Source organism: Daldinia caldariorum (assembly GCF_022478825.1).
Source record: "Daldinia caldariorum strain CBS 122874 unplaced genomic scaffold F4812scaffold_3, whole genome shotgun sequence".
Taxonomy (NCBI): domain Eukaryota; kingdom Fungi; phylum Ascomycota; class Sordariomycetes; order Xylariales; family Hypoxylaceae; genus Daldinia; species Daldinia caldariorum.
In genome coordinates, this window is record NW_025953039.1 from 483,446 (window position 1) to 507,193 (window position 23,748).

Consider the following 23,748-nt stretch of genomic DNA (forward strand, 5'->3'; position numbering starts at 1 on the left):
CTTCTATACTAATTGTAAAGAACGGGTGTCCGTTAACCAAAAGACACCACCATATGTAAGAAGAAAAATGACGACGGGTAATTGTATGGGGGGGTGGATTGGTTCGCATGTGCAAAGCGTAAGGAACACAAGAGAGTAAGTAGTATACAGAAACTCCCGCTGGATGAATATCATCAACTCCAGTTAACTCATGTCTTCCCAAATGCCGATGCTTCAATTATTTATTTCCTCGCCTGAAAAAAAAAATGCTTATTCAGTCCTTCTTCCCGTTAGCCGTGTTGCCGAGGAGACCCTCCTTTATCTCTTTGATAGGGAGGTTATCTTCTAGGCGGAAGTGGCCGCGGTTCCTCCGGATGCGTCCCCTGAACCATGAGGCACAGCCAAGACCAATTCCTGCTATGCAGCCTAAGGAGAGGTATGGATGCTCGGAGAAGGTGACTCTTATGTCAAAGAAGATCTTCTCGAAGCTCGAAATCGTGAGCTTAGGTTTTATTAGCGGGGGAGAAGCGGTGACCTTCGAAATGGTCTCCAGGATCGATACACGTGAGGGAACAATCGGGCTACCAGTTATAGTCATGTCCCAGTATCGTCGGTTCTGCAATCGAATTAATATAATGTAGCACGAAATAGTCACTTAAGTTTAAACTTACGTCCTCGTCGTTGATGATCACACGCTCACCATCCTTAATATCGATACCATAAGTGGTCCGAATCCACCGTTGCCAAAAGACACCGTCAACCCAGGCAAATGTGACCTCCTTACGGTCAGACATGTCCATACTGATGCGGATACTTTTGGCGGCCCGTAGAGCCCGTTGGTCATTGCGGTCTTCTGCCTCTTCGAGTCGGAGCTGCTTAGCGTCGCGAAGGTTCTGTCGCTCCAGCTGGAACAACTGTATTTGCTTATCCATCCACTCGTTCGCAGCGCGCTTCATCTCGCGCTTAGCGCTCAAGAAAGTCTCCTGGTCTTCCCTATTTAGGATTCCTAGGACAACAATCTTTCCATCCATGATTTCACGGGCATTGGAGGCAGTAAGCTCGGGGACGATAGGTAGCCAGACAGACTTCATCCAAGTAAGAACTAGATGGGTATCGCGCATTTCCCTAGGGGTTAAGGGTGTGTAGTACGTAGGTCTTCCTTCTCGCGAGACGAGTAATCTTGGCCATGTCGTGATTTTGAACCTATCGTAGAGCACAGGGTCTTTCGTCTTGACTAACTTGGCGTGTCCGATTAGACTGAGGGGTAATCTCTCGAGGGCCATAAAGTCTTCGCTAGTAGTGGCGTGGTCGTAGAAATAGACGAAGATAACATCCTCTTTTTCTTCCAGGGCCTTAAAAGACGAGGCATCCACATCCTGGACGCCATTGGAAATATCCAAGGCCTTTTCAGCGTATTGTAGGAAATCGCCAAGCCCGCGCAGGCCATTGTACTCAACGCGCTCGCCTCCTCTGAAGAACAGAATGCTGGGATAACCTTTAAGGTGGGCATCCTTACATAGCCTAGATTCTACATCACAGTTTACCTCGCCCACATTAAGTTTTCCCTTCATCTCCTTAGCTAGTTGTTGCCAATTGGCAGCCATAGCTTGGCAATGATGACACCAGGGAGCATAGAACTTGATAAACCACGGCTCCTGGGTCATTGTTACGAGAGTCTGAAAACTCTCGGCCGTCAAGGAAACAGAAATTCCTTGCTCGTTGGGGGTCTTGGTCGGCTTGGCTGGCTTCACACTGTCCACTTTCACTGGCGTAGACTTCGTCACAGGAGTAGCATCGTCAGATTCGGCCTTCGCAGGCTTTTCAGCCTTCTTCTCGGTCGCTTCTCCAGTTTCGGATGATCCTTCTGGAAATGATTTTGCGCCAGGTTTGGGAAGTGAAAGTTCTTTCGGGCGAGTACCAGGCTTTTCTTTCTCGAGCTCGTCTTCGACCATCTTCGCGACAATAGATATATCTTTACCACCATTGACACGACCAGCGACCTCGCCACGTTTTAGAATTCGAGTCTCGGGCCATGTAGTGATTTCATGCTTATTACACAAATCACCATAAGCCACGCAATTTACCGCGGCAAATCTGATATCGTAGAACTTCTCGAAGGAAGATGCAGCCGTTCCCGATTCGGAGTCGCTCGGTGCTTTCGAAGTGTAGTAGTATTCGTACAAGGTCTGATAGGTGGGCGCATAATCTATACAGTGAATACAAAACGGACTATTGAACTGTCAGCAGGCTGCTGAGACATACTACAAGGGGCAATAATATTGGAGACAAATATATCCTTATTCATCGGAAAATAGCATCGAATACTGAAGCTTAAAGCCTAGTACACTAACTAGATATAAAAATGAAGGTCTTACCTGTAATATTTAACAACCATGAATTTTGAGAGCTTCACCTCCTTGTCGAATGTATCGGGGGTTAACTCGAGTAATGGGGGTACTCTTTTGCCATTAAAATATGTATTTTCCCGGTCAGGACTACTGCTCGTCTCTGAACCAATTGCTTGCGCGGTGCCGAGAACGGCGGCGCTGAAAAACAGCGCGAGAGAGGCGAGCCTCATGGCTAATAGGTTGCGATTTGTTGTCGCGAGTAACGAGCGTGCTGATGATTAAAACCACCAATGATAGATAGGTTAGGTAGGTAGATAGCAAAAATAAAGTCGACGTGGGAGAGAAGCCGTCGCGTCAATCGAGGATTTGATTAAGAGACGGCCGAGCTGAGCGCGCGACTCAGCACAGGGGGGGTTTTTGAAAGGGTCTGGAAAGTAGTTGGCAAGGGACTTTTTTTTCCGGCCTAGTCTTTGGAGAAAGGGGCAACGAAGATAGATCGCGCGTCACCGGCTCTAGTACATCGGAATTATGTCCAAGTGGGAAAGAAAATGAACAAGGAAGTAATAAGAAAAAAAAGAAGAAAAAAATAGGAAAAGAAAAGGCAGATGATTATTACGTCTGCAGAATTAAAGGCCAACCCAGAGAAAAAATAAGAAAAAAGAGATTCAAGAGGCTCGAGTTCGCTAATGGTCGTCGGTATCACTTCTATGGTCAAGATGATAAAGCACGTAAGTTGGGAAGGGATGCGAAAAAAAAAATGGATTGTTGAAACAAGACTGTTGCTCTACCTTTTTTTTTCTCCTAAGGCCAGAATACAAGTGAGTAAGTGCACTGCCTTCTGCTAATATATATCTCTAGTATCTCTTGACTCCTGCTAACTGTGTGGAGAAAACTGGGGTGAGTATTTTGTTGTATCTACTCAGCTGGGCTGAGTTCAATGTATGACACAAACCAAATAAGAGATACTTGAAAAATACTTGATCAATCCGTTGCACAGTACATTACCCACCTTGTATTATTAGGTAACCTTATCAGAAGTCTCCACATGACCCCTTAGGAGGTATAGCAGTACAATACTTAAAAAGGACAACACTAACAAAAATACGCTTTAGCCACGATGGGATGAAAGTGCATGTGTGCATGTGGCTAATACAAAGTGGCATATCTATTCTGCATTACATGTTGATACACACATACATGATCTCAAGTCATGAGCGTATCTAACCTACTAGTTAATATTTCTGAGGACCTTACTCATTCATATCCACAAAAGAGAAAAAAAGGTGGTCATGATTAGCAAATACACTTTCTTTATATAACTAGAAGCAAATCAAAATACATAACAGGTGCCTACCTAACCTAACTATAAACCTTAGATAAAGTCCTTTTCTCTCTACATGTTAGTCACTCATATTGTAACTTCGCCTAGTGCTTCATTGACCAGATCTCATCGTATTCAATGCATACCGTTTAAAAAGTAGGGTATGCCCTCGTATTTACCAAATGTTGTGATGTGCAAATAATCCAAAGTAGAGGATACTCAAGGCGATCAGTCGGGTGCCAAGCTACTTCATTACAACATTTGACCACCAAGTTGTCCAACACAAACACAAATCGACTGTCCGCGTCAGCCCTGTGGAATCCCCCCTTACACGCCACGCCAGTACGCTTTGAAGCTCAATTATTGCCAACATCGGCTTTCTGCATAGGTATGTTTCAATCACTGGTTCTACCACGCCTATCGTATCCAAGCGTATTTCGTGCGTATCGACCTGATGTCTTTGGCCTTGGCAAATCCATATTTCCATCATCTCCTCCACCACGGTTGACGTGCATACGCCTTTTTAGCCTGTCCTCCACAGGGGCACTTGACAATCGCGCGGTACTTCACCGATCCGATCCAGGCCCATCTCAACCCGCGTTCGTTGATATGGCAGGGCCTTCAACAAAACGCCGCCGGGCGAGTAGTACGGAAAGGGATGACGCCACGGCAAAGTCCGCTAAAATACCAGCATCACTTTCACACCCAATTAGTCCTCCAAGGAAAAAGAGAGGCTGTGAGCGCAATCTCATTCCATCCCCGATCCGGCTTACCACTATCAAAGACCTTCCCGAAGAGTCAAATACCGGGGCCATCTCGCTTCATGATATCCTAGGCGATCCCCTGATAGCAGAGTGTTGGGAATTTAATTTCATGCATGATGTCGATTTCCTCATGAGCCACTTTGATGAAGACATAAGGTCTCACGTTAAAGTCCATATCGTCCATGGGTACTGGAAGAGGAACGATGTTAGTAAGTTGTTATTGGAGGTAAGACATCTCTTTTCATATTTCTCCGATACATCGTATAACGCGTTTAAAGCCCGCGTTACCCAGCACCCTGTGAGACCGTGTGGAATGAACGGGTTGGCTTCTGATATTTTTGTTTTATCCTGAATCGTGACATGCGAAAAGGGGGTTGATAATGGGGTCTAGCCTAGTACAGCTCTTCCTTACCCTATTTAATAACCTTATATAATATTTGTGACCTTGTACCTACGGAGGTCGTCTGTTAATAACCTATAACACTTGTTTGAATTGTTTTGTATTTCCCTCAAGCGAAACATCGGTGCTAATACTTAATATAGCACCAATCTTCTAAGTATCAAAATGTCACCCTTCATACAGCATACATGCCAGAAATGTTCGGCACTCACCACTCCAAGATGATCATACTCTTCAGACATGACTTTACAGCACAGGTCATTATACATACGGCCAATATGATTCCAAAGGACTGGACGAATTTGACCAACGGCGTTTGGCTGAGCCCTCTACTCCCTCGTCTCACCAGGTTGCCTAAGCCCTCGGAAATAGATTTGCGCGTTGGCTACGGCGCGAGATTCAAAGCCGACTTGTTAAATTATTTGCGAGCCTACAACACCAGAAGACCGCTATGCGAGTCCATGATCAATGAACTAGAGAAATACGACTTTAGCGCCGTGCGGGGGGCATTGGTTGCCAGCGTACCCGGAAAACATGATATTGTTATTGACGACGACGACCCTACGGAAACGCCCTGGGGGTGGGCGGGTTTAAAACACACCCTCAGCTCCGTCCCTTGTGAGCCGGGGAGATCGGAGATCGTGGTGCAAATATCGTCCATTGCGACTTTGGGCCCTACGGACACCTGGCTAAAGCAAATCCTATTCAACGCATTGTCGTCTTCGAGAGCGGGCCTGTCCAAGCCTGAATTCAAGATCCTATTTCCTACTCCTGACGAGATAAGACGTAGCCTGGACGGTTACGCTTCCGGCGCGTCGATACACATGAAGATACAATCAGCTTCTCAGGCGAAGCAGCTTCAATACCTGAAACCCATGCTTTACCATTGGGCTAACGATTGCGAGAAAGGGATACGTAAGCCACTAATAATTCACTTGCCCTCTTTCTGGGGGGCGTAACACGACAGTTCTATTATACTAACCAAATCCCTAGTCGAAGAGGGCGAAATCCGAGATGCAGGACGGAATCGTGCCGCGCCGCATATAAAGACGTATATCCGGTACAACGAGAAGAAGTCTATCGACTGGGCCTTGCTCACGTCCGCCAACCTCTCCAAGCAAGCCTGGGGCGAAGCCGCCAACGCTGGGGAGATGCGGATTTCCTCGTGGGAGATGGGCGTGCTGGTATGGCCCGAATTATTTGCGCAGGGAGCCAAGATGGTTCCCACTCTCAAAACAGACATGCCTTCGAAGGACGACCTCGAGGGCGACGAGCCTCTGGTAGGTTTAAGGATACCGTATAGCCTGCCTCTGCAGAAATATGCAAACGACGAGGGTCCATGGGTAGCTACGGCAAAGTATACGGAACCTGATTGTATGGGTCAGACTTGGAATGGCTAGAAGTCCCATGCCTATTAATTTGGTACCTAGATAACTCTAATACGGTACGAACTTTACTCGTAAATTATGAATGCGTCGTCGATTGCCGCGAAATAGCGATTTTTTCGTGTTCGCATAACATTATAGATTAATCTATAGAGCTATAGAGCTATAGTGATGCGCAGTGTATCTCGCTCTACCCCCGTATAATCGAACCGCAAAGAATTTCCCAGGTTGCTTCCCTTCCCCTCCCCTCCCTTTCGAGACCGGGGAGGAAAGAGCGCACTGTCGCATAAACATCGCTACGAACCATAAGAGCGCTAGGTAATCGGCTAGGTATTGTAATGCAAAGAGAACGTGGCAGACGGATATGGGGACGACGATAGGACTCGAAAAGATTTAAGAGCTCTTGACGGCCTCGGGCTCCTTGTTCTCGTCGTAGCCGTACTTCTCCTTCAGCGTCTCGACCAGCTTGACGTACCGCTCCTGGGCGTCCGTGGCGCTGACGCCCTCGTCGACGACCTTCTGCCACGCCTGGTACTTGTACTTGTTCTACGCAGAGCGGTCGGGTTGGTTAGTTGGGTCTTTTCTCCTTTTCAATTTTTTTTTGGTCCTACGCGAACTCCGCACGTCGGGCTCGGTGGGGATGGGGGGTATAGTATAGAAAAAGGGAGAAAAGGAGAAAGAGGGAGAGGGGGGGCAGGGTTTGTCGCGTACCTTTAGGTCAAACATGCCAGGCTTCTCGGCCTTGCTGAAGTCTTCGTCGTTGCCGACCTTGAAGAGAGCTATAAACGAAAAGAGAGAAGTTTAAGTTAGCTTGTCTGCGATATATATACCTTATATAAAGCTATACTATGCATTTACTTCTATTTGTAGACTAGAAAAAATGCGATAGCTCTCTAAAGAGGTTTATTTATAAGGAACCTTAGACAGAAGGGCGGGGTTAATAAGTACCGTAGAGTTCGAGAAGTTCATCGTTGGTGGGCTTGGAGGTGAGCTTCCTGGAGTCCTCCTGGGCCTTGGTGAAAGCAGGGCTGATGTCGACCATTTTGACAAGTTTAGGGTTTTAGGAGTGAGTATAAGTAAAATCTTGTGAGGACTAGATCATAGATCATTTGGTTCTCCGTGGTTAGCTATACTTTCTAACTGATTTTGTGGCTAAGGAGGTTACTGTACCTAATTGCCTTTTTTCTTTTTTCCTTTAAAAGATTGCTGTTGGTGTAAGTGGAAGCTTAGGGTGTAGAGATTGGTCGAAGTCTTGTTGGGTCAAATAGGTTTTGGCGGGGTTGATTGTTTCCAGTTTCCAGCCCATGATCGAACTTTCGTCATTACGTGCAGTCACTTGCGCGGGGGTGGTGCTACCTACCTTAGCGTTTCAAGCTTCTTATTGGTGGCATTACCTCCAGGGACCCGCTATTCTGTCACAAGTTGTACAAGTGATGCTCGAGATCAAGACTTCTTGCATCGGTGTAAACATGTACCGCCTCCGAACCACTTAGATCCATTTGGATTCCCACCCGGTTCCTGTTGTCGTCGTCGGCATCACATGAAGATCTATGTTGATATTTCATTCACGTGTGTACTTAGCTACCTACCTACCTAAGGTATGCAGCGCTGTGTTTAGTAAGCTTATATGTAGAAGGAGATAATTATATCGTGCAAGGTTTGTTGTTGACTTGAAGAGCAATTAATAGTAGTAAATAACAGTGACAGATATCATTAAGATCTTCGATATCTAGGCACATTGGGTTACTTTACTCAACTTGGTCAAGTGTTAACGGACATAAATAATAGCTACATAGTAAATGATAGATCAGTATAGGTATGTCACTAGCACTCCAAGTCAGTTAATATCGTATTATCGTGCAGATGCATTCTTACAGCTGGCTCTCTCAGGGGTAGAGTTCAGCTCGTTTGAATTACAGCCAATATATTGTTTGCATTCCTTTAGGAGACAAACCGTTAACGCCATGTAATATGCGCATCATAAGGCTGTCCAATAAGCCAACGAGATCCCAAGAACCCTTGTCCGTCTCGACTCCAATAGATCACGCCCGATGTCTATTTCCCCCTTAAGCTTTTGGGAGCCTCGTCCTAGGTAATAGTCTCGACTCTCTTGAGTCTTCGGGACCGAAAAAGTCCCCTAACTCGAAGTAGTATTAAGGATCTATGTGAGATGATAGCTTCAATAGAACTACCTAGTTCGGGCATCGGAATCAATCAATCACAGGGACGGTGATATTATGTTATGTATGTCGGGCGCGTTGAATAGACAACATGGAAAATCAAATCAAGACAGGCGATAAAAGAGACGTACAAAGACAATGTGGTTTGGACTCCCAATTATTCGATTTCTTTTCCGGTACCTTAAAGAAGCAATTAGGTATAGCATTTGTCATTTTATTGGCCAGATTATTCATCATCTTATTAATCAAGGGGTACGGTACTATATATGGTAAGTTTTTTACCTAATAATACCAGGTACCTACCTTAGCCTTGCCTAGTAAAATTTCTGCTTAACTTTTCAAAAACTCAATAAGTTAAGTGGTTTTTGGGAATGACCGTCCGGACGGTACCTAATGCATACCCAATTGAGGTACCTAGTGTTTAATGTACTGACAAATTAGACCTAGTACTAGTCAACTGCATTGTGTCAGCAATGGGACGAATATTATTCATCTCGAGTCTCCCAAACCAATTCCCTTAGACTAGTGTATTATGCATTAGGTATTGTGTTATGTGTTATGCATTGTACATAGCTTGTTGTCGACGGTATGTCGGCTTGAGTGGGGTCTCCGTTTGAGGCGTGAAAGTCTATCAAATAATAAGGGTCCGTTCCTCCCTGCTGTGAAACGGACAGCTCAAGGTATATAAAGTCACAGCTGACTGCCGGATATCGACAGGTCCGAAGACTACCTAAGGGAGTTCTTTCCTCGATTTCGATCAAGTAAAGGAAAGTTTACAATTCATTTTTTTATTTCCATCGATCCCCAAGGTCCTTCATCTTTTTTACTTTCACTCCTTTCAACCAACTGCCAAAACAAAAACAAAAACCCCTTTCTTTCAGACCGGACTTCGCCAAAATAACAAAAAATGACCAAAACAATTGTAGTGTTAGGTGGCGCCTACGCCGGCGTGGGAGTAGCTCATAGGCTTCTCAAATATACGAAACCTCACGTTAAGGATTTGAAAGTTATCCTTGTTTCTAAGGTAAGTCAACTTATTGACGTTGTGAATGTTGACTTCAACAGTCTATATGAATCAGCTCCCCGGAATACCCCCAATGCAACGCTGGTCTTCCTATAAGAGGAGCCTTCGAATATACGAAACATGCCACTAACCCCCCCTCGTTGCAGAGCAGCCATTTCTACTGGAACATAGCATCTGTACGTGCCATTATTCCGGGAGTCTTGAAGGAAGAGCAATATAGCCAGCCCATCGAGAAGGGCTTTGCCAAATACCCGGCAGACTCCTTCGAGTTCGTCGTCGGCACCGCGGAGGGTGTCGATATCGCCGGCAGGACCGTCAAGATCTCGACGAGGGACGGCGCCGAGCGCGTGCTCAACTACGACCACCTAGTCCTAGCGACGGGCACGCGCGCCGTCGACGGCACCGTGCCCTGGAAGAGCAACGGCACGCACGAGCAGGTCACGGGGCTCGTGGCCCAGATCCAGGACAAGGTCAAGACGGCGAAGCACATCGTCGTTGCGGGCGCGGGCAGCACGGGCGTCGAGGTGGCCGCGGAGATCGCCTTCGAGTACGGCAAGGAGAAAGAGGTCATCCTGCTGTCCGGGGACGGCGATATTCTGGGCGGCGACAGCCTGGCGTCCAATGTCACCAGCGAGCTGAAGAAGCTGGGCGTTCGCGTGCGCAAGTCGGCCCGCGTCGACGCCGCTCATGCTACCCCCGAGGGCAAGACCGAAGTCGTGCTGCAGAACGGCGAGAAGATCCTGACGGACTTGTACCTGCCTACCATGGGCATGCGGCCTAACACCGAGTACCTCCCCGCGGAGGTCCTGACGGATAAGAAATTCGTCGACATCGACGAGTTTTACCGCGTCAAGGGTACCAAGGAAGTCTGGGCCGCGGGCGATATCGTGTGGAAGCCTCGTGGCAGCTTTGTACTTTCGGAGAAACAGGTGAGTTTATTATACCTTACTCCAATACCTACCCTACCCCTTGATTCGGCGTGGGGACGGTTTACGCTGACTATTAATTATGTAAAGGCTGCTGGCGTTGCCAAGAACATCGATCTCGCTCTCAAGGGGAAGGCACCCACCCCCGTTAAAACGCTACCGATGGACGTGCTCATGGTAGCCACTGGCCGTAGCCGTGGAGCCGGCCGTATGGGTTCGGTCAAGGTTTTCTCGGTCATGGTGTACATGATGAAGGGCAAGACACTAGGTATCCAGTCTCTACCGGGTTACATCGATGGCAGCGCTTTCTAGACTACGGATGGCCCGCGATTATTGTGTTTTAAGAGGAGCGCGTTTCCTGCCTTGAGATGAATTGGCCTAGAAGCGAGAAGAGTGAAGAGTACCTGGGGTCGTCGATACTGCTTTAAGGATATGCGATGTGTCGGATGGTTTTTAGCTTGCGACGAAAGGGGCCGAGGAGAGAGAAAGCAAGTCGTAATGTGTACCCTAAGATACCCCTCTCCCCTTCCCCCCCCCTTTCTTTTCTTAATGATTCGACAATAGTCTTATATTAGAGATAATAGACGATGTTCCTAAAAGAGAAATTTAATACGCATATATGGGGTACCAAGGTCAACTTCGATTCTGGTGCCGGGATGAAACTCGTCCTGTTATGGTGATTGTAATTGTTTTGTTTTGTTTATTTATTTATTATAAGCTAACCTAACTCGAGTTTACCCACTCGCAATAGAACCGGAAATACGGGACTTCTTTTCGTACAGTACATTTGTTGAATTACAGACTAGGTAGTATAATTCGCTATAACCGCCTCGCCTCGCATATAAGGGGAGGGGGGTTTCATCCGCTGTTTCTCAGCGAGTTCTCGTCTCGGACCAGAGAGAGAGAGAGAGTAGTAAAATTCTTTCTTCTCGTCCTTCTTATCATCCTCCTTCTCCTCCCTCCCTCTTCCCGTTCTTCCTACTCTTTCTCACCGAACACATATCTTTCCTCCACCTATCCGTCCACAGGTAGATTAGGGTAGGTCAGGGTAGACCAGGCTCTAGGTTAGGTACCTACCTACCTACCTAAGGTATCAGGTACTAGTAGATAGCGACGATTTTTGCTCACTCACGTCACGTTACCGCATGTCACCCTACCTCCCCGCCTTCTCATCCTCAATCTCCCTCCTCAACTGCTCCAGAACCTGCACGCGACTCGCGAGATGCGCCTCGAGGCCCTCGATCTGCGCCCTGACAGTCTGCAAGTCGTCCTCCACGACGCGCAAGCTGCTCCCCGTCTTCGCCTTGCCTTTCCCTTCCTCGATCTCCCTCAGCTCGCGCCGCTTGTAGTCGAGCAGCTGCTCGAGCTCCCGCTTCACGAGGGCCGGCTTGGAGTCCCTCTTGCCGCCGGCGTTCCCCGCCCGGCGGGCTTCGGCGTCGGCTTCGACCTTGGCGATCCGCTCCTCGATCTCCTGCAGCTGCTTCTTGAGCCGCACCTCCTCCCACTGTTCGTCGCTCTGCGCCGAGCTGAAGTCCGTGCCGGCCGTCTTGAAGCCGCTGCGGCCGAGGCGCGTGAGGTACTGGTCGCCGAACTTGGCCTTGCGGCCCGTGGACGTGGAGTCGTCGGCGCGGGCGGCCCAGCGGGAGGCGGCCGGGTTGGGGGGGTTGTTGCGCGCGCTGTCGACCTGGTAGTCGATCTGGTTGCGCTCGAAGGACGCGCGGAGGGACGCGGGCACCGTTCGCGGGATCCGGTACCCCTCGTGCCGGTTGTTGAGGATGTGCAGGAACGCGAGGCACGCGTCCTTGTTGACGGTCGACGAGGCCGACGGGTTGATCAGGTTCCACGCCGACCGGATGTCGGTGTCCGGCACGTCGAGGGATTCGTAGAGATCTTCGAGGGCGTTGACTGTTTGGTTTTTCCTCATTAGCATTAGCCTTTGCTTTTAGTACATGGTAGAATAATAGAAAGAAAGGAGAAAAAAAAGGAGTCGAGACGAAATGGTTGCCTTACAGGATATCTCTCCTCGCATGTCCCTAGCCTCCTGATATATCGACTCGTACTTGGCCTTGTCCTGCGGGTTCATGTACCAGTCGAACCCATCCTTAAGCCCCGGCGTATCGGAGTCGTCGTCGACGCGCTCGAACTGCACCTGCTTGCCCGTGAGAGCGCGGGTAGCCTGGACGAGGTGGGCTTTCGATTCGGGGACGAGCCAGTCCGGTAGCGTCGTGGGTACTTCGGCGTATTCCTATGGATTTGTGCCAACTTATGTTAGCGGCTTACTTCGGTAAAGTAGATTATACCAGCGGGGATAAGGAGAAGAAGGGACTTACACCATTCACTATATCGAAGATGATGCGCATGGCCACGCAGAACTCCTCGAAGTCGAGATTGCCGTCGTTGTCCACATCCGCCACGTCCCACACGCGCTCGAGCTGGTCGTCCCGCAGTCCGCTGTTCTTCAGCAGCGGCGCCGCTTGCTCGCCCGTCAGATATTTGCCGCCATTGGTCCGCGTTGTGAATATGTTCCAATATGTTTCGATCTCCTGAGCCTCGATGCGAGGTGCCATTGTGAGGCACACACTTACGGAGTAAGGGGCGTTTATTTGCTTGCTTGTTACTGGATATTTCGTATAAACCTAGACTTTCCGGGCTATTCCATTGATGAGCAAGTTCGAGTAGAAGGAAAGGGGTTGATATGATTTGTTGGTTACAACTTATAAAAGCTATGGTTATGGTAGTTATTTGATGTTTGTATGAGGTAACTTGGAACTACCTGGGTACCTTAACGTATTCAATGTTCCCGTCCCAACTGGGCTCATTAAGTGGACCTGGCTGTTTTAACTCTAATTTTGGGCTGAAGTTTAGGAGACAGGGAGGTACGTAGCCATGACCCTACCTACTATGTACCTAGGTACCTAAGTACTTCTTAATGTTTTCATGTACTTATGCACGATTTATGAAGCGACTGCAATATTGAGGCTTGGCAAAATCACCTTACCATTCATACACCATAGGGTACTAAGATATGTGCTTTATATGCGGAGCTTTCTGGGTTCCTATTTTGAGCTACGACGCGGAAATAGATCTGCATGGTTACCAAAAAAAGGCTTTAATATATATAGTTGTGTCTGAAGAATTCCCATAGTTTATCATTCATTCACCTCTAGGAATTAGACTTCCATAGCCATCCTCTTATCTCTGTACATGTCGCTTTGCAGGCCTGTCGCTGCTGGCTCTCTTGTTTATTCCCTGGTATTTCTCTACATTTTCCAAATACCCCTTGCCCATTTCTCCATCCCCCGATGCCGTGGTATAACATTGAGGCCTTTCTGCCTCCAAGAACCACCCTAGCTACTGGGTACGAGCCAAGGGAATAACGTCCTTTATAAGTAACTCCCAAAGACTCAACGCAATCGTAATTTGAAAGGGTATCACATAACAACTGCCGTGACGCTGGCGCCAACAGCCCCCTCACCCCCAGCTAAGGTATGTTGTGCTGTTTCTATGAAGTTGGGTCGCCATCTCTGCAAGTATTTGGCGGCTATAGGTCTTGCATCTTCGTAGTCTGTCCAGATATCCTGAATGATATCCAGTGCAAGATCTCTTATAGGTGGGCGCATCATTACTAGGTAGTATAGTGTCGTGAGAGCGAGGTTTACCAAGCTCGGATCTCGACACAAGGTCTTAACTCGCGAAAAGATGGCCGGGTTGAGTTCGGGTAGTTCGCTAAGGAACCTTGTCAACACCTTATCTTGTGAGTGAAGATAAGGAATGAAGCCGTCCAGAAGACGCAATGTCCATTTTTCGTAATGGACGGGGGTATCGCTGGCGCTGGATGAGGACTGCTCTTGGACCTTATCGTTGTACCACTCCTCGCTTAACCAGGACACCGCCACCTCGATACGCTTTCGGAAATCCTCTAGTACATAATTAAAGAGTTGCTCTCGAATAGCATCGCTTAGACGAAAAGTTGAGACTGCTCCCTTGCTGCCCTCCTCTTCCTCTGCGGTATCAAGTCCTGCATTAGCCCGGGTTGCCAGGCGAGTTATTACCGTAATCCACGAGTCTCGGTCGTACGAACTGGCTGCAAGTCTGTTGATACCAGCCTTGGCCTTCTTGATTGCAGGGTCCTCGAGAGTTCTCATCGTACCGAACACCCTCGTAATTGAACCTTGCCCTACCTTGGCAGCTTGCTCCGGATTTAATGTTGGGGCTGGTGGTAATCGGAAACTAGGTAGTGCAAGACCACCCAGTACCGGCTTTTCTAGCTCGTGGCGTTCACCCGCAGGTGAGGAATCGAGCTTATTTAGAATTTGTTCAGCGTCCTCTGCCGTATTAAAATCAGGCTCATAGTCATCCTCATCTTCAACATCAAGCGGCATTGTCTCAGGGTTGACTGGTTGTTGCTGGGCTTCGTACAACGTTGTCAAACGGTCTCGTACACCCTGTACTTTTGTGAGTCGTAGTGATAGAAACATATATTCATCTGACACATACCTGAATAGCACGATGTAATAATTGGGGGTCTATGCGGGCGAAGGTGGTAACGCTAATTCTGGCGGCAAAAGGTGCTGGAACATTATTACTAACGTCGAAGTTCTTCAAGCCATCGTTGCTAGTAAATGTAAAGACCTCCGCAAGGGTGTGAGGGCCAGGCTTCAACGGGGTGATTTCGAGTTGCGGATGAGGAGGCACAGTTTCCATTCGTTGGCGCTTTGCCTCTGCCCCGTTGGTTTGCTCTGCCATTGCTCTTTTACGACCGCCCTCGTCAAGTATCTCAGCTCGAGAGCGAATAAGGCGCTCGATTTGTTGTTGCATACGACCGACTAGCGGATGCTGCGGGTTCCTGAAACAATATTAATGACATGGATAGAAATTGGATTGAGCCGAGGCCTACCGTCTAGATAAATGTATGAGCAACATGCGCGTCGTCTTTTCCATAGATTTTATAAGAACCTTTGTCCTCGGAGTTAAAGGCGAGCTCGCGAGCTTCAGCGGGTTAAAGTTAAGAATCGTGTTCACAATCCTATTAGACGTAGCCGGCCTGTTTCGGACGAGGATAGACAACGTGTTGAGAGTTGCGTCTACAATCAACGCATCACTAGCTGTGTGTTAGTTGCTGAAGTCCGACGTGACACCCAAAGATATCGTCTTACCTGCTGTTGTCTTGCAAGACTCCAAGCATTCTATCCAGGAGCCCTGATGCTTCGGCTTCGAGTTTAGGGGCATCGAGGATCGGATGGTTGGAAGGAATCATGACGAGCGATATATCAAGGAGATCGCCACGCTATATAAAATATTAGTATTTGGGTTGATAAAGCACACAAACAAGCGATATGCCTACTCTTGGTTCTGCGTTTATGCTCTGAGTTTGTGCGAGCACGACTCGCTGAGCAAACTTGATACAGCAGATTCGGACGCTCAAGGGGGCGGTATCCCATATTCGTAGGATCCTGCTCTTGATAGCAGTCATTCGTTCCCACGTGTGTGTGTCGTAGGAGTTATTAATACTAGTACAATCATAAAAGTCAGCGCTGTGGACTTTGGAGCATGTCATTTCAAGGATGCGAATCTAGAAAGATGGCGCACAGGCACGATCTCGATAGGCACGGCACAGCCCACCAAAGTCTACAAGTTTTACAATGACCAGTCGGGAGAAACCTACATCCATCGTAAGGCCAACGGGTATATACTGGCCGCTGCCTGAATGACGCCTCTTAGGACTATGACATCCTGGTTGGCGTCTTCCACAAGTAACTTAAGAGTTTCCAATACTACTAGAGATAGGGTCTCTTTCTGGCCAGGTGCGATAGCGGGTGTCGCAAATGCTTCAGCAAGGAATTCGGCACCCCAGCGTCGGAATTCTACTTGCGCTGAAGGTCCTATAATAGGAAGTGTAGCTTGAATAACTTGGGTGTAATAGTTCGCGTTACCTAGAACAAGTTTTCGCGCACCTTCGAGTTGGCGAATCTGATCTTGAACGGAAAGTTGAGCTGCTGCCATTGTGATCTATTTAGAGAGGCCTAAATAGGCCCAAAGCTGTTATACAGGTCGAAAAAAAATTGGGATATGGTGGCTTGGTAAAGCATGGATAGTAAATCCGTATCGCAAAGTATTTGATGAGACCCCAAGCTAGTAAATAATATCTCGAAGGCCTAGATTTAGTATCGAGAATGTTGGGGGGGTTGGGGGGTGGGTGAAGGTGAAGTTGTCGATGTCAGAAGTAGTTGTATTGTGGCGCGTCGTGTTTGTTCGTGTCTACCCAGTGATGTCAATTAGAAGATCGCAGGGTAAATAGGTAATGAGTAGCCTGCATCATCAATCATGACATGCCAGCATTAACAATTGAGGAGCATGCCGGTGGTAATCGGAGACGTTCTTGATGGGGCAGCGTTTTTAATCAATTGTGTGAAAGTAGAACTGAAGAAACGTGGAATATTGTTAAGTGTGAAAAGTGAATTTAGAAAAGGACTTGAAAAAAAGAAATTGAACATTTGATAGCTGGTCGCGACTGAAGAGAAAGCTACTCCAGGGCGCTTGCCGCATGTATGCAATTCGGATTGGAGACAAAGAACGGAAGCTTCTAACCTACAGGTTTAGATACGTTATTGTTGGAAGTTGCCTTAGGTATCTACCCAAGGTACGCACGCTGGGCAGGGTGCCTTCCTCCATTATCCGTCAATAACCCCCATGAGATAGGTACCTATGTACATGCAGGTACTTCAAGTTCGTTCCCGCTTTCTGCGTAGGAGGTATGATCATTGATGTAAGTACTTAGATAGTTAGGTACCTTAGGTTACCAGCTCGTTCTGCGGAATGGCGAAGTACCTCATGCATATGCGATACATGGTACATAGTACCTATAGTTCATGGTAATCTGCAACAACTTAAGCCGCCGCATCATAAGATCAATATTTGCTAATACAACATTCAAAAACATTCTACCTACTTCGCAACGTAATGCGATGCGCTTAACTTCTCAACCTTGACCTATTCCTCAATTTCTATTTTTGTCGCACATAAGAGGAGACACGCCCACCCGGGCAGGAAAATCACACAAAAATGGCTGCTGGGTATATATATTTCAAATATTTGTACAAATGAGGCTATTGTATTCATTTATATCTAACAGCCCTACAGATTCGGAAGCTCTTCCTACTACGATCGACAGTTCAGACAATCCCCCGCCCTCATCCGAGCACGTCGTCCTTACCTCTTCAAGAACGCCGTTGTCGGGTCTGTCGTAGCCGCCGTTGCGGTTGGTGTTTGTAAGTGATTACCGATCGTCGAATTGTGTATTTTGGGAAGAGAAAAAAAATAGTAGCGATTTGCTCATCGGGTTATCTACAGATGCGTACACAATCAGCGTCATCGGACAGGACGAGTTTGAAGACGTAAAGGTCCCCAGCGCGCCAAGTCAACCGGAGAAGAAATAAATCAATAAATACAAAGGCACTACCATTGGATATAATGTTATCAAGTAAATAAGAATCTATAGGAAAAAAAGAAACAAAAATTCACACAAAACATTCGACCACTCGGGTTTGCGGAAGTATCGGAAGTATCGGAGACAATATTCATAGAGTCGAGAACTACAGTGTTCATTTTCAAAGCAGTGAAAAGAGTATACACTTGGTGGTATCGCGGCCTATTTCGAACCTCATAAACGAACAGCGAAACTCCCTAAACGCCTGAGCATGTGTCTATAGAGATAACCCGAACAACATTTATCATAGAGGCCTCGCCATTCTTTACAGCCCTTTTGAAGACGCCACCCGCTTGCAACGCAACATGCCGCAAGTATAATGCGGACATTTCCATACACCAGCTAGCAGTAAGCCGTGACATCAAATACAAAAAAAACATATGTACAGGGTATAACATCCCTATTTCCTATCACGCAGAATTATTCAACCCAACGATACGCAGTATTGCCGGCCATCCGACCACTGGGTCCCTATTGTGCGCCATGCTTTGCCAACCCGTGAAAATGAATCCTTAATATAAGATACCCAATGTATCATAAACTACCTACCGGATGACTATTTTCACGTCTCGCGGCTGCTTCTGCCGCCTTCATGCTGCGCGCTTTAGTCTGTTCTAATAAGTTGGCGGCTCGTGCAACCTCTGGTGAGGTGGTAGGCTGTCTTGGTACACTCTTCTGAGCTTTGGGAGGACCATGAAGGGGACCATTGGAGGGATGGCTTGTCGAACCGTTGGTAAAAGGCTGAGTCGGATGGGGATGTTTATTGGGACCTAATGAAACGCCTGGCATATTACCATGCGCATGAGCTTCGTGCTGTGCTGAGTGCTGTCGTTGAAGAAGATGGGCGTTCGATGGGTGATTGGGGTTTGCCCATGGTGTCTGCTCGATAAACTGCTCCCCTGCAGGACCAAGACTTTGACTAAACGGAAGCCCTCCGTAATCCACATAAGCAGGCCTATGTAATTGGTGTCGAAGCGATGGTTGGCGATTTCTCTGCATGTCCATGGTTAGTAAACCGTTATGAACAAGCAGGCGGCGGTTGGCGGTATCTTACATTGATCGCTTCGAAGTCGTCCTCCAGCTCTTGCATAGATGCCCCCTTCATGTCTGGCGCCGCAGGCATTCCTTCGTACTTGGCTATGCCGGACAAAATGGATACCTCTTTATTGTATGCTAGCGCATTTCTTGTGCGCTGCGCGGGATCGCGAGGAAACCGGAGACCGAATTCGGGTACATTATTGGCTTGTTTGCGACGCTCGTGTTGGATGTCGTACCATTGCTGGCCCAGCTCTGCTAGAATCTTTTCTCTTGACTCTCTAACTGATTGGAAGAATTGAGAGTGAATTTGCGATCGCCTAGAGACTGCCCACCTCTCTAGAGATTCTATTTTGAGTTCTAACTCTCGATTTGCCACACGGATTTTTTCGTCTCTTCGTGCATCAATGCATTGCATCATGGCAAGATAGTCGGGGTGTGTTATGGTTTCGGATCGCAGCATTATTTCTTCTTGGTTCAGTTGCTCGAGTCGTTCTTCGTACAGCCTAAAGCGGTATTAGTTGGTTGGGATCATAGTCGCTTGGAAGAAAAGAAAATGAAGCTGACCTATCCCTGAAAGTTGCAAATCGTTTCTCGATTGCGGTCAACTGCTCAAAGGCCGTCTTCTTTCTTTCCACTAGTAAATCTTAGTTAGCACTGGTCGTTTTCTATCACTGGAATGGTAGCACCATACGTTCTTCTTCGTTCCTGTGAGCCGCTTCAGCTTCTTCGTCCACGTCGGCCTCGAGTGGCTCATCCTCGCCAGCTTGAGCACGGTCATCTTCAGCTACTGAATCACCCACAGTCTCTTCCGGTGGTTCATCAGCCTCGATAGTCTGTTCTGTGGTTTTAAGCTTCTTTGAGCCACTGCGCGTCTGCTTTTTGGGTATGGCTTCTTGGTCCGATTGAGCGCTCTGAGCGTTGTTGTCAGTGCGGTCTATATCAGCTGGGGCATTGGTAGTTTCGTCGGCTGAGTGTTCGCCACTATTGGTATGTAACGATGGGTCGTCTTCGTCAGCCATAGGAGTATCACCGTCTATATCCTGTCGGCTAGGTGTAGGCACTGAACCAGTACGCCTTTGTGGTAGCCGTGTAGTTTCAGAATTTTCAATAGGCATCGAGGCTCGTTTTCGCTTTCTGCTCTCGACTTCTTGGCTAGCAGCCTCGACGAGGATATCTAGGGTTGGTGATTGGCGCCTTCTTAGATTCTTTGTCTCTTGCGCTGGAGGGCTGGAAGCTATTGACACTTCCTCGTAGAATGGCCCGTTGTCTGCATCTTTGCTCTGCCCTGTCCTTGTATTGTGCCGTCGCAGTTTGCTTGGGGTGCGCTCATAAACTTGCCCTTCTGCTGATTTATTCAGGACCACGTCCTTGTGACGAGTGGGATTTCGGGGCGTGTCGTAGAGGCGTTCGGTCTCGGCTTCAGTATCGTTCGCGTCGGAAAGGTCGTCTGCAGAGGTTACTTCTTCGTTGCGATTGTCGGGAGTGGCATCATTCAGGCTGTTCAAGTCTCCTGGGTCGCCGTCCTTATCTTCGACATCACTTAGAGGACTGGAACCATCGTCGTCGGAGAGCGGTTCGATCGGCGGGGGTGGGATGGTAAGCGGCGCGGGCGCCGTGTCTCCAGTTGCCATCTTACTGCAATAATTGATGTTCTTTTCCGCTAAGCTAAGTATAAGTTCCGCTGATATGGGAAAAATCAAAGGTGAACTTGTCGAGAAGAAGAGGGCGCAGTTGTGGTGGTAGAATAGTCGGAGGGGAGTTTTCAGAGCTTGAAAGAATCGACGTAGGGCAAAATGGAGAGAAAGTAAATAATCGGACCGTGGGATCAAATGCTGAGGAAAAGTTAGATCTTTTTTAATACGACACCGCAGTAAGATAATCGAGGAGGAACCAAGTATTACCAAACGAGTGTCTGCAGATCTTGAGTGCTAGGATAATCGAGAAAGAAGAAAAATAATGTAAAAGGTGGTAAAGGTGGTGATCAAATGGGGGAGGGTTCGCTTTGCGCGCAAGCAAGAACTTACACTGCTAGGTACCTACTACGGTATGTGCTACCAGCCGCTGGCAGGTCTGGCACCTTTTACCGTTACCATCGTTACCCCCAAAAATGACCCCAATCTCTACGTACGGCATCTGGCAACCCCGAACAAAACCGCTTATCGATAACATCCACACGCGTGTTTAGGTAGCGGTCCGTGTTCTAATCAAGTACATACCTAGGTACTTCCATGAGAGGTACCTTACGTATTTTTATCCGATATCGAATTTACAATCCACATTGATGATCAATCCCACTCCAATCCCGAACTAGCTAAGGCTTGATAAGATAAGAACGCCTATCTAGGTACTGTAGACTTTTTTTTCTTATTAGTGGTCGCAACTTGTAACCGCGATGCTAAAAGCTTCACTATTCATACCCTTAAACACAATAGCCCAATTTACAACGCGAAGATGGCCAAATCGTAAGTGGATTATACCAACTATTACACTACTATTATTTATAGATAACATATATTAATGGTTTTCAGAAAACCCAGTTTAGCAGCATCAACGAAAGCAATCGACCCCACACTCGATGCTCTATTCGCAAGTAGTGTAAGACTCACAAATCACTTATTCTCTGATTTATAGAGCCTTGTAGGCTAATTATTTCTAGGCCGGGCCTGTCCAAGCTCCTCCGAAAACTAGGTACTCCGAGTTACTTCATCGCAAAGAGAAGGAACCTTCGCAAACGGCAGACGACTTGGGGTCAGATTCAGATGAATTGACTGACGAAGACGTCAATGGAGAAGTTGATGATGAGGTCCTGAGCGAACTAGACGACGATGAAGGAGATATCGCTTCAGATGATGAAGTAGCGCAAGACGATTCCGAATCCGCTGAGGAGTTACTAGCGCCGCAAAAGAAGGATCGCAAGAGGAAGCGTAAAGACGAGCACGATGACCTAGAGGGGAAATATATGCGAAAGGTGGTTGAAGACGAGGAAAAGGAAGCACGCTCCGACAAACGTCGCAAAGGAGAAACTGGCCAGGCTATAAATGGCACGTCGACCGAAACAGCGGAAAATTCAGATGAGGATGAGGATGAGACCCAATTAGTTCACGAGTCCCTTGCGAAGGATGACCATCCAGACGTCCAATTGGAGAAGGCAAACCGCACTCTCTTCCTCGGAAATGTTTCAGTTGAAGCCATTTCTTCGTCTAAAGCAAAAAAGCTTCTGATATCTCACCTTTCATCGCCACTGTCAAAACTGGATTCGGCCAGTGGCCCACACAAAGTCGAGTCTCTACGTTTCCGTTCAACTGCATACTCGACTGGTGCGATGCCGAAACGTGCTGCGTTCATTACCAAGTCTGTTATGGCCGCAACGACGAAATCTACCAACGCCTACGTCGTGTACACGACACCACTTGCTGCGCGCACTGCGCTCAAGGAGCTGAACGGTTCAGTCATTCTCGAACGCCATCTTCGAGTGGATAGCGTAGCACATCCCAACCCGGTGGACAATCGGAGATGTGTTTTTGTGGGAAACCTTGGTTTCGTGGATGATGAAACTGTTGTTAATACCACTGCCGATGGAGAGACTACGACTAAGAAACGCACAAAGATCCCAGCGGATTTCGAGGAAGGTTTATGGCGAATCTTCGGTCAGCACGCCGGCAAGGTGGAGAGCGTTCGCCTTCCCAGGGATCCAAAAACTCGGGTAGGCAAAGGGTTTGCATATGTGCAATTCTACGATGCTAACGACGTGGAATCGGCTCTACTATTAAACGGGAAGAAATTCCCTCCAATGCTACCACGAGTTTTACGCGTATCTCGCGCCAAGGATCCGCGGAAGACTGCCATTGCCATGGAGCGGGCTATGAAGGCAAAGGTCGAGGCTGTACATGGCCAAGATAAGGAGTTGAAGAGTACCAAGCACAAACCAAAGGTGACTCCTGAGCAACAGTCACAAGCGGGCAGGCTGGGGAAGCTCTTAGGTAAAGCTGCAGCGGCAAAGCAACGTCATGGAACCAGAGGGGAAAGAAAGCCACGAAAAGATAAGAAGGAAGTAACAGCCATGGAAGGCTTCAAGTCTCCTGAGCAGATCATCTTTGAAGGTCGCAGAGCTAGCGAAAAGGATGGCAGACCTGCAGATCTGAAATTCGGCAAGACTAAAGGAAAGAAGGGTATAGTTAAGGCGAAAACGAAGAGTCGAGGAGCTAGAAGGGCTGCGGAATGGAGAAAGAAAGGGGCAAAGTAGAGCGTTGTTGATTAGTTTATTAACATACTGACGCTTTATCATTATTGTACTATCTCTGATACCCGAAATCGACGACTCAAGGTAAATCGAATTTATCATTTCCGATATACTAGATTCCTAGTACGTGTAGTTTCAGTGCTCATCCTGTAAAGCATTTGTTAATCTTCACCTAATCCAAAAAAAAAAAAAAAAAAACTAGGTACCCAAACTGTTTATGAAATTAAGCTAGTCTGCGCTAACGCACGTTTGGGTCTGCTATTTTATGTAGGGTACGGTTTAGCTGAGCTTCTGAGCAGGTATGTCCTTGTTGTAAAATATGTAAAATATCTGAACTGCTTTGTGCCTATGGAAGCGGTGAAGCTTGATAGGATTACGTGCTGCACTTTGCATGCACATCCATACCTACTTAAGCTAGTTACCCTACATGCATCTGCTGCAATCCCCTACGATACGTGTAACTATCGACCTTTTTGTAGCCACCGGTTATTCGCTTCTTAAGTATGGTAGTGAGGGAGTAGATGTATTTTATAGTATAAATTGCGCACAGACGATACGTGGATGGATTGATGCGATACTTGCCTATCTTCCACTTATATAAATTACCTAAGGTATGCAAATACCTAACTTGACATCTACCATCCTATCAAAATCACT

General features: G+C 47.5%; 9 protein-coding genes across 9 annotated transcripts; 4 read left to right on the top strand and 5 right to left on the bottom strand.

The window, feature by feature from the left end:
• Window positions 1-104: 104 nt before the first annotated feature.
• Window positions 105-2,785, bottom strand: F4812DRAFT_262787 (thioredoxin-like protein). The gene is made up of 3 exons (XM_047930824.1): window positions 2,355-2,785; window positions 651-2,208; window positions 105-595 (listed from the first exon to the last, which is right to left on the bottom strand). Exons 1-3 carry the CDS (start codon window positions 2,555-2,557, stop codon window positions 254-256), a joined length of 2,103 nt encoding a protein of 700 aa, XP_047792678.1. The 5' UTR covers window positions 2,558-2,785; the 3' UTR covers window positions 105-253.
• A 1,472-nt stretch (window positions 2,786-4,257) lies between these two features.
• Window positions 4,258-6,212, top strand: F4812DRAFT_449909 (phospholipase D/nuclease; the record flags this gene model as incomplete). Its single annotated transcript, XM_047936030.1, has 3 exons — window positions 4,258-4,617; window positions 4,956-5,727; window positions 5,806-6,212. The coding sequence occupies 3 exons, from the start codon at window positions 4,258-4,260 to the stop codon at window positions 6,210-6,212; spliced, it is 1,539 nt and encodes a 512-aa protein (XP_047792679.1).
• A 189-nt stretch (window positions 6,213-6,401) lies between these two features.
• On the bottom strand, window positions 6,402-7,408 carry F4812DRAFT_262875 (acyl-CoA-binding protein). The gene is made up of 4 exons (XM_047930825.1): window positions 7,368-7,408; window positions 7,146-7,290; window positions 6,909-6,976; window positions 6,402-6,743 (listed from the first exon to the last, which is right to left on the bottom strand). Exons 2-4 carry the CDS (start codon window positions 7,237-7,239, stop codon window positions 6,591-6,593), a joined length of 315 nt encoding a protein of 104 aa, XP_047792680.1. The 5' UTR covers window positions 7,240-7,290; window positions 7,368-7,408; the 3' UTR covers window positions 6,402-6,590.
• Window positions 7,409-9,091: 1,683 nt separating this feature from the next.
• Window positions 9,092-10,769, top strand: F4812DRAFT_262958 (FAD/NAD(P)-binding domain-containing protein). The gene is made up of 3 exons (XM_047930826.1): window positions 9,092-9,401; window positions 9,548-10,330; window positions 10,418-10,769. Exons 1-3 carry the CDS (start codon window positions 9,285-9,287, stop codon window positions 10,637-10,639), a joined length of 1,122 nt encoding a protein of 373 aa, XP_047792681.1. The 5' UTR covers window positions 9,092-9,284; the 3' UTR covers window positions 10,640-10,769.
• A 228-nt stretch (window positions 10,770-10,997) lies between these two features.
• On the bottom strand, window positions 10,998-13,172 carry F4812DRAFT_417277 (actin cytoskeleton-regulatory complex protein END3). The gene is made up of 3 exons (XM_047933155.1): window positions 12,658-13,172; window positions 12,338-12,572; window positions 10,998-12,232 (listed from the first exon to the last, which is right to left on the bottom strand). Exons 1-3 carry the CDS (start codon window positions 12,892-12,894, stop codon window positions 11,481-11,483), a joined length of 1,224 nt encoding a protein of 407 aa, XP_047792682.1. The 5' UTR covers window positions 12,895-13,172; the 3' UTR covers window positions 10,998-11,480.
• A 146-nt stretch (window positions 13,173-13,318) lies between these two features.
• Window positions 13,319-16,958, bottom strand: F4812DRAFT_417279 (uncharacterized protein). The gene is made up of 6 exons (XM_047933156.1): window positions 15,993-16,958; window positions 15,672-15,837; window positions 15,484-15,614; window positions 15,225-15,428; window positions 14,825-15,173; window positions 13,319-14,772 (listed from the first exon to the last, which is right to left on the bottom strand). The coding sequence occupies exons 1-6, from the start codon at window positions 16,328-16,330 to the stop codon at window positions 13,759-13,761; spliced, it is 2,202 nt and encodes a 733-aa protein (XP_047792683.1). The 5' UTR covers window positions 16,331-16,958; the 3' UTR covers window positions 13,319-13,758.
• A 217-nt stretch (window positions 16,959-17,175) lies between these two features.
• Window positions 17,176-17,887, top strand: F4812DRAFT_263068 (uncharacterized protein). Its single transcript, XM_047930827.1, has 3 exons — window positions 17,176-17,400; window positions 17,468-17,595; window positions 17,678-17,887. The coding sequence occupies exons 1-3, from the start codon at window positions 17,390-17,392 to the stop codon at window positions 17,761-17,763; spliced, it is 225 nt and encodes a 74-aa protein (XP_047792684.1). The 5' UTR covers window positions 17,176-17,389; the 3' UTR covers window positions 17,764-17,887.
• A 460-nt stretch (window positions 17,888-18,347) lies between these two features.
• On the bottom strand, window positions 18,348-20,482 carry F4812DRAFT_456378 (Sds3-like-domain-containing protein; the record flags this gene model as incomplete). Its single annotated transcript, XM_047936978.1, has 4 exons — window positions 18,348-18,806; window positions 18,868-19,354; window positions 19,416-19,485; window positions 19,543-20,482. The coding sequence occupies 4 exons, from the start codon at window positions 20,480-20,482 to the stop codon at window positions 18,348-18,350; spliced, it is 1,956 nt and encodes a 651-aa protein (XP_047792685.1).
• Window positions 20,483-20,890: 408 nt separating this feature from the next.
• F4812DRAFT_417294 (uncharacterized protein) lies at window positions 20,891-23,376 on the top strand. The gene is made up of 3 exons (XM_047933157.1): window positions 20,891-21,313; window positions 21,380-21,446; window positions 21,508-23,376. The coding sequence occupies exons 1-3, from the start codon at window positions 21,303-21,305 to the stop codon at window positions 23,092-23,094; spliced, it is 1,665 nt and encodes a 554-aa protein (XP_047792686.1). The 5' UTR covers window positions 20,891-21,302; the 3' UTR covers window positions 23,095-23,376.
• The last annotated feature ends 372 nt before the right edge of the window (window positions 23,377-23,748 follow it).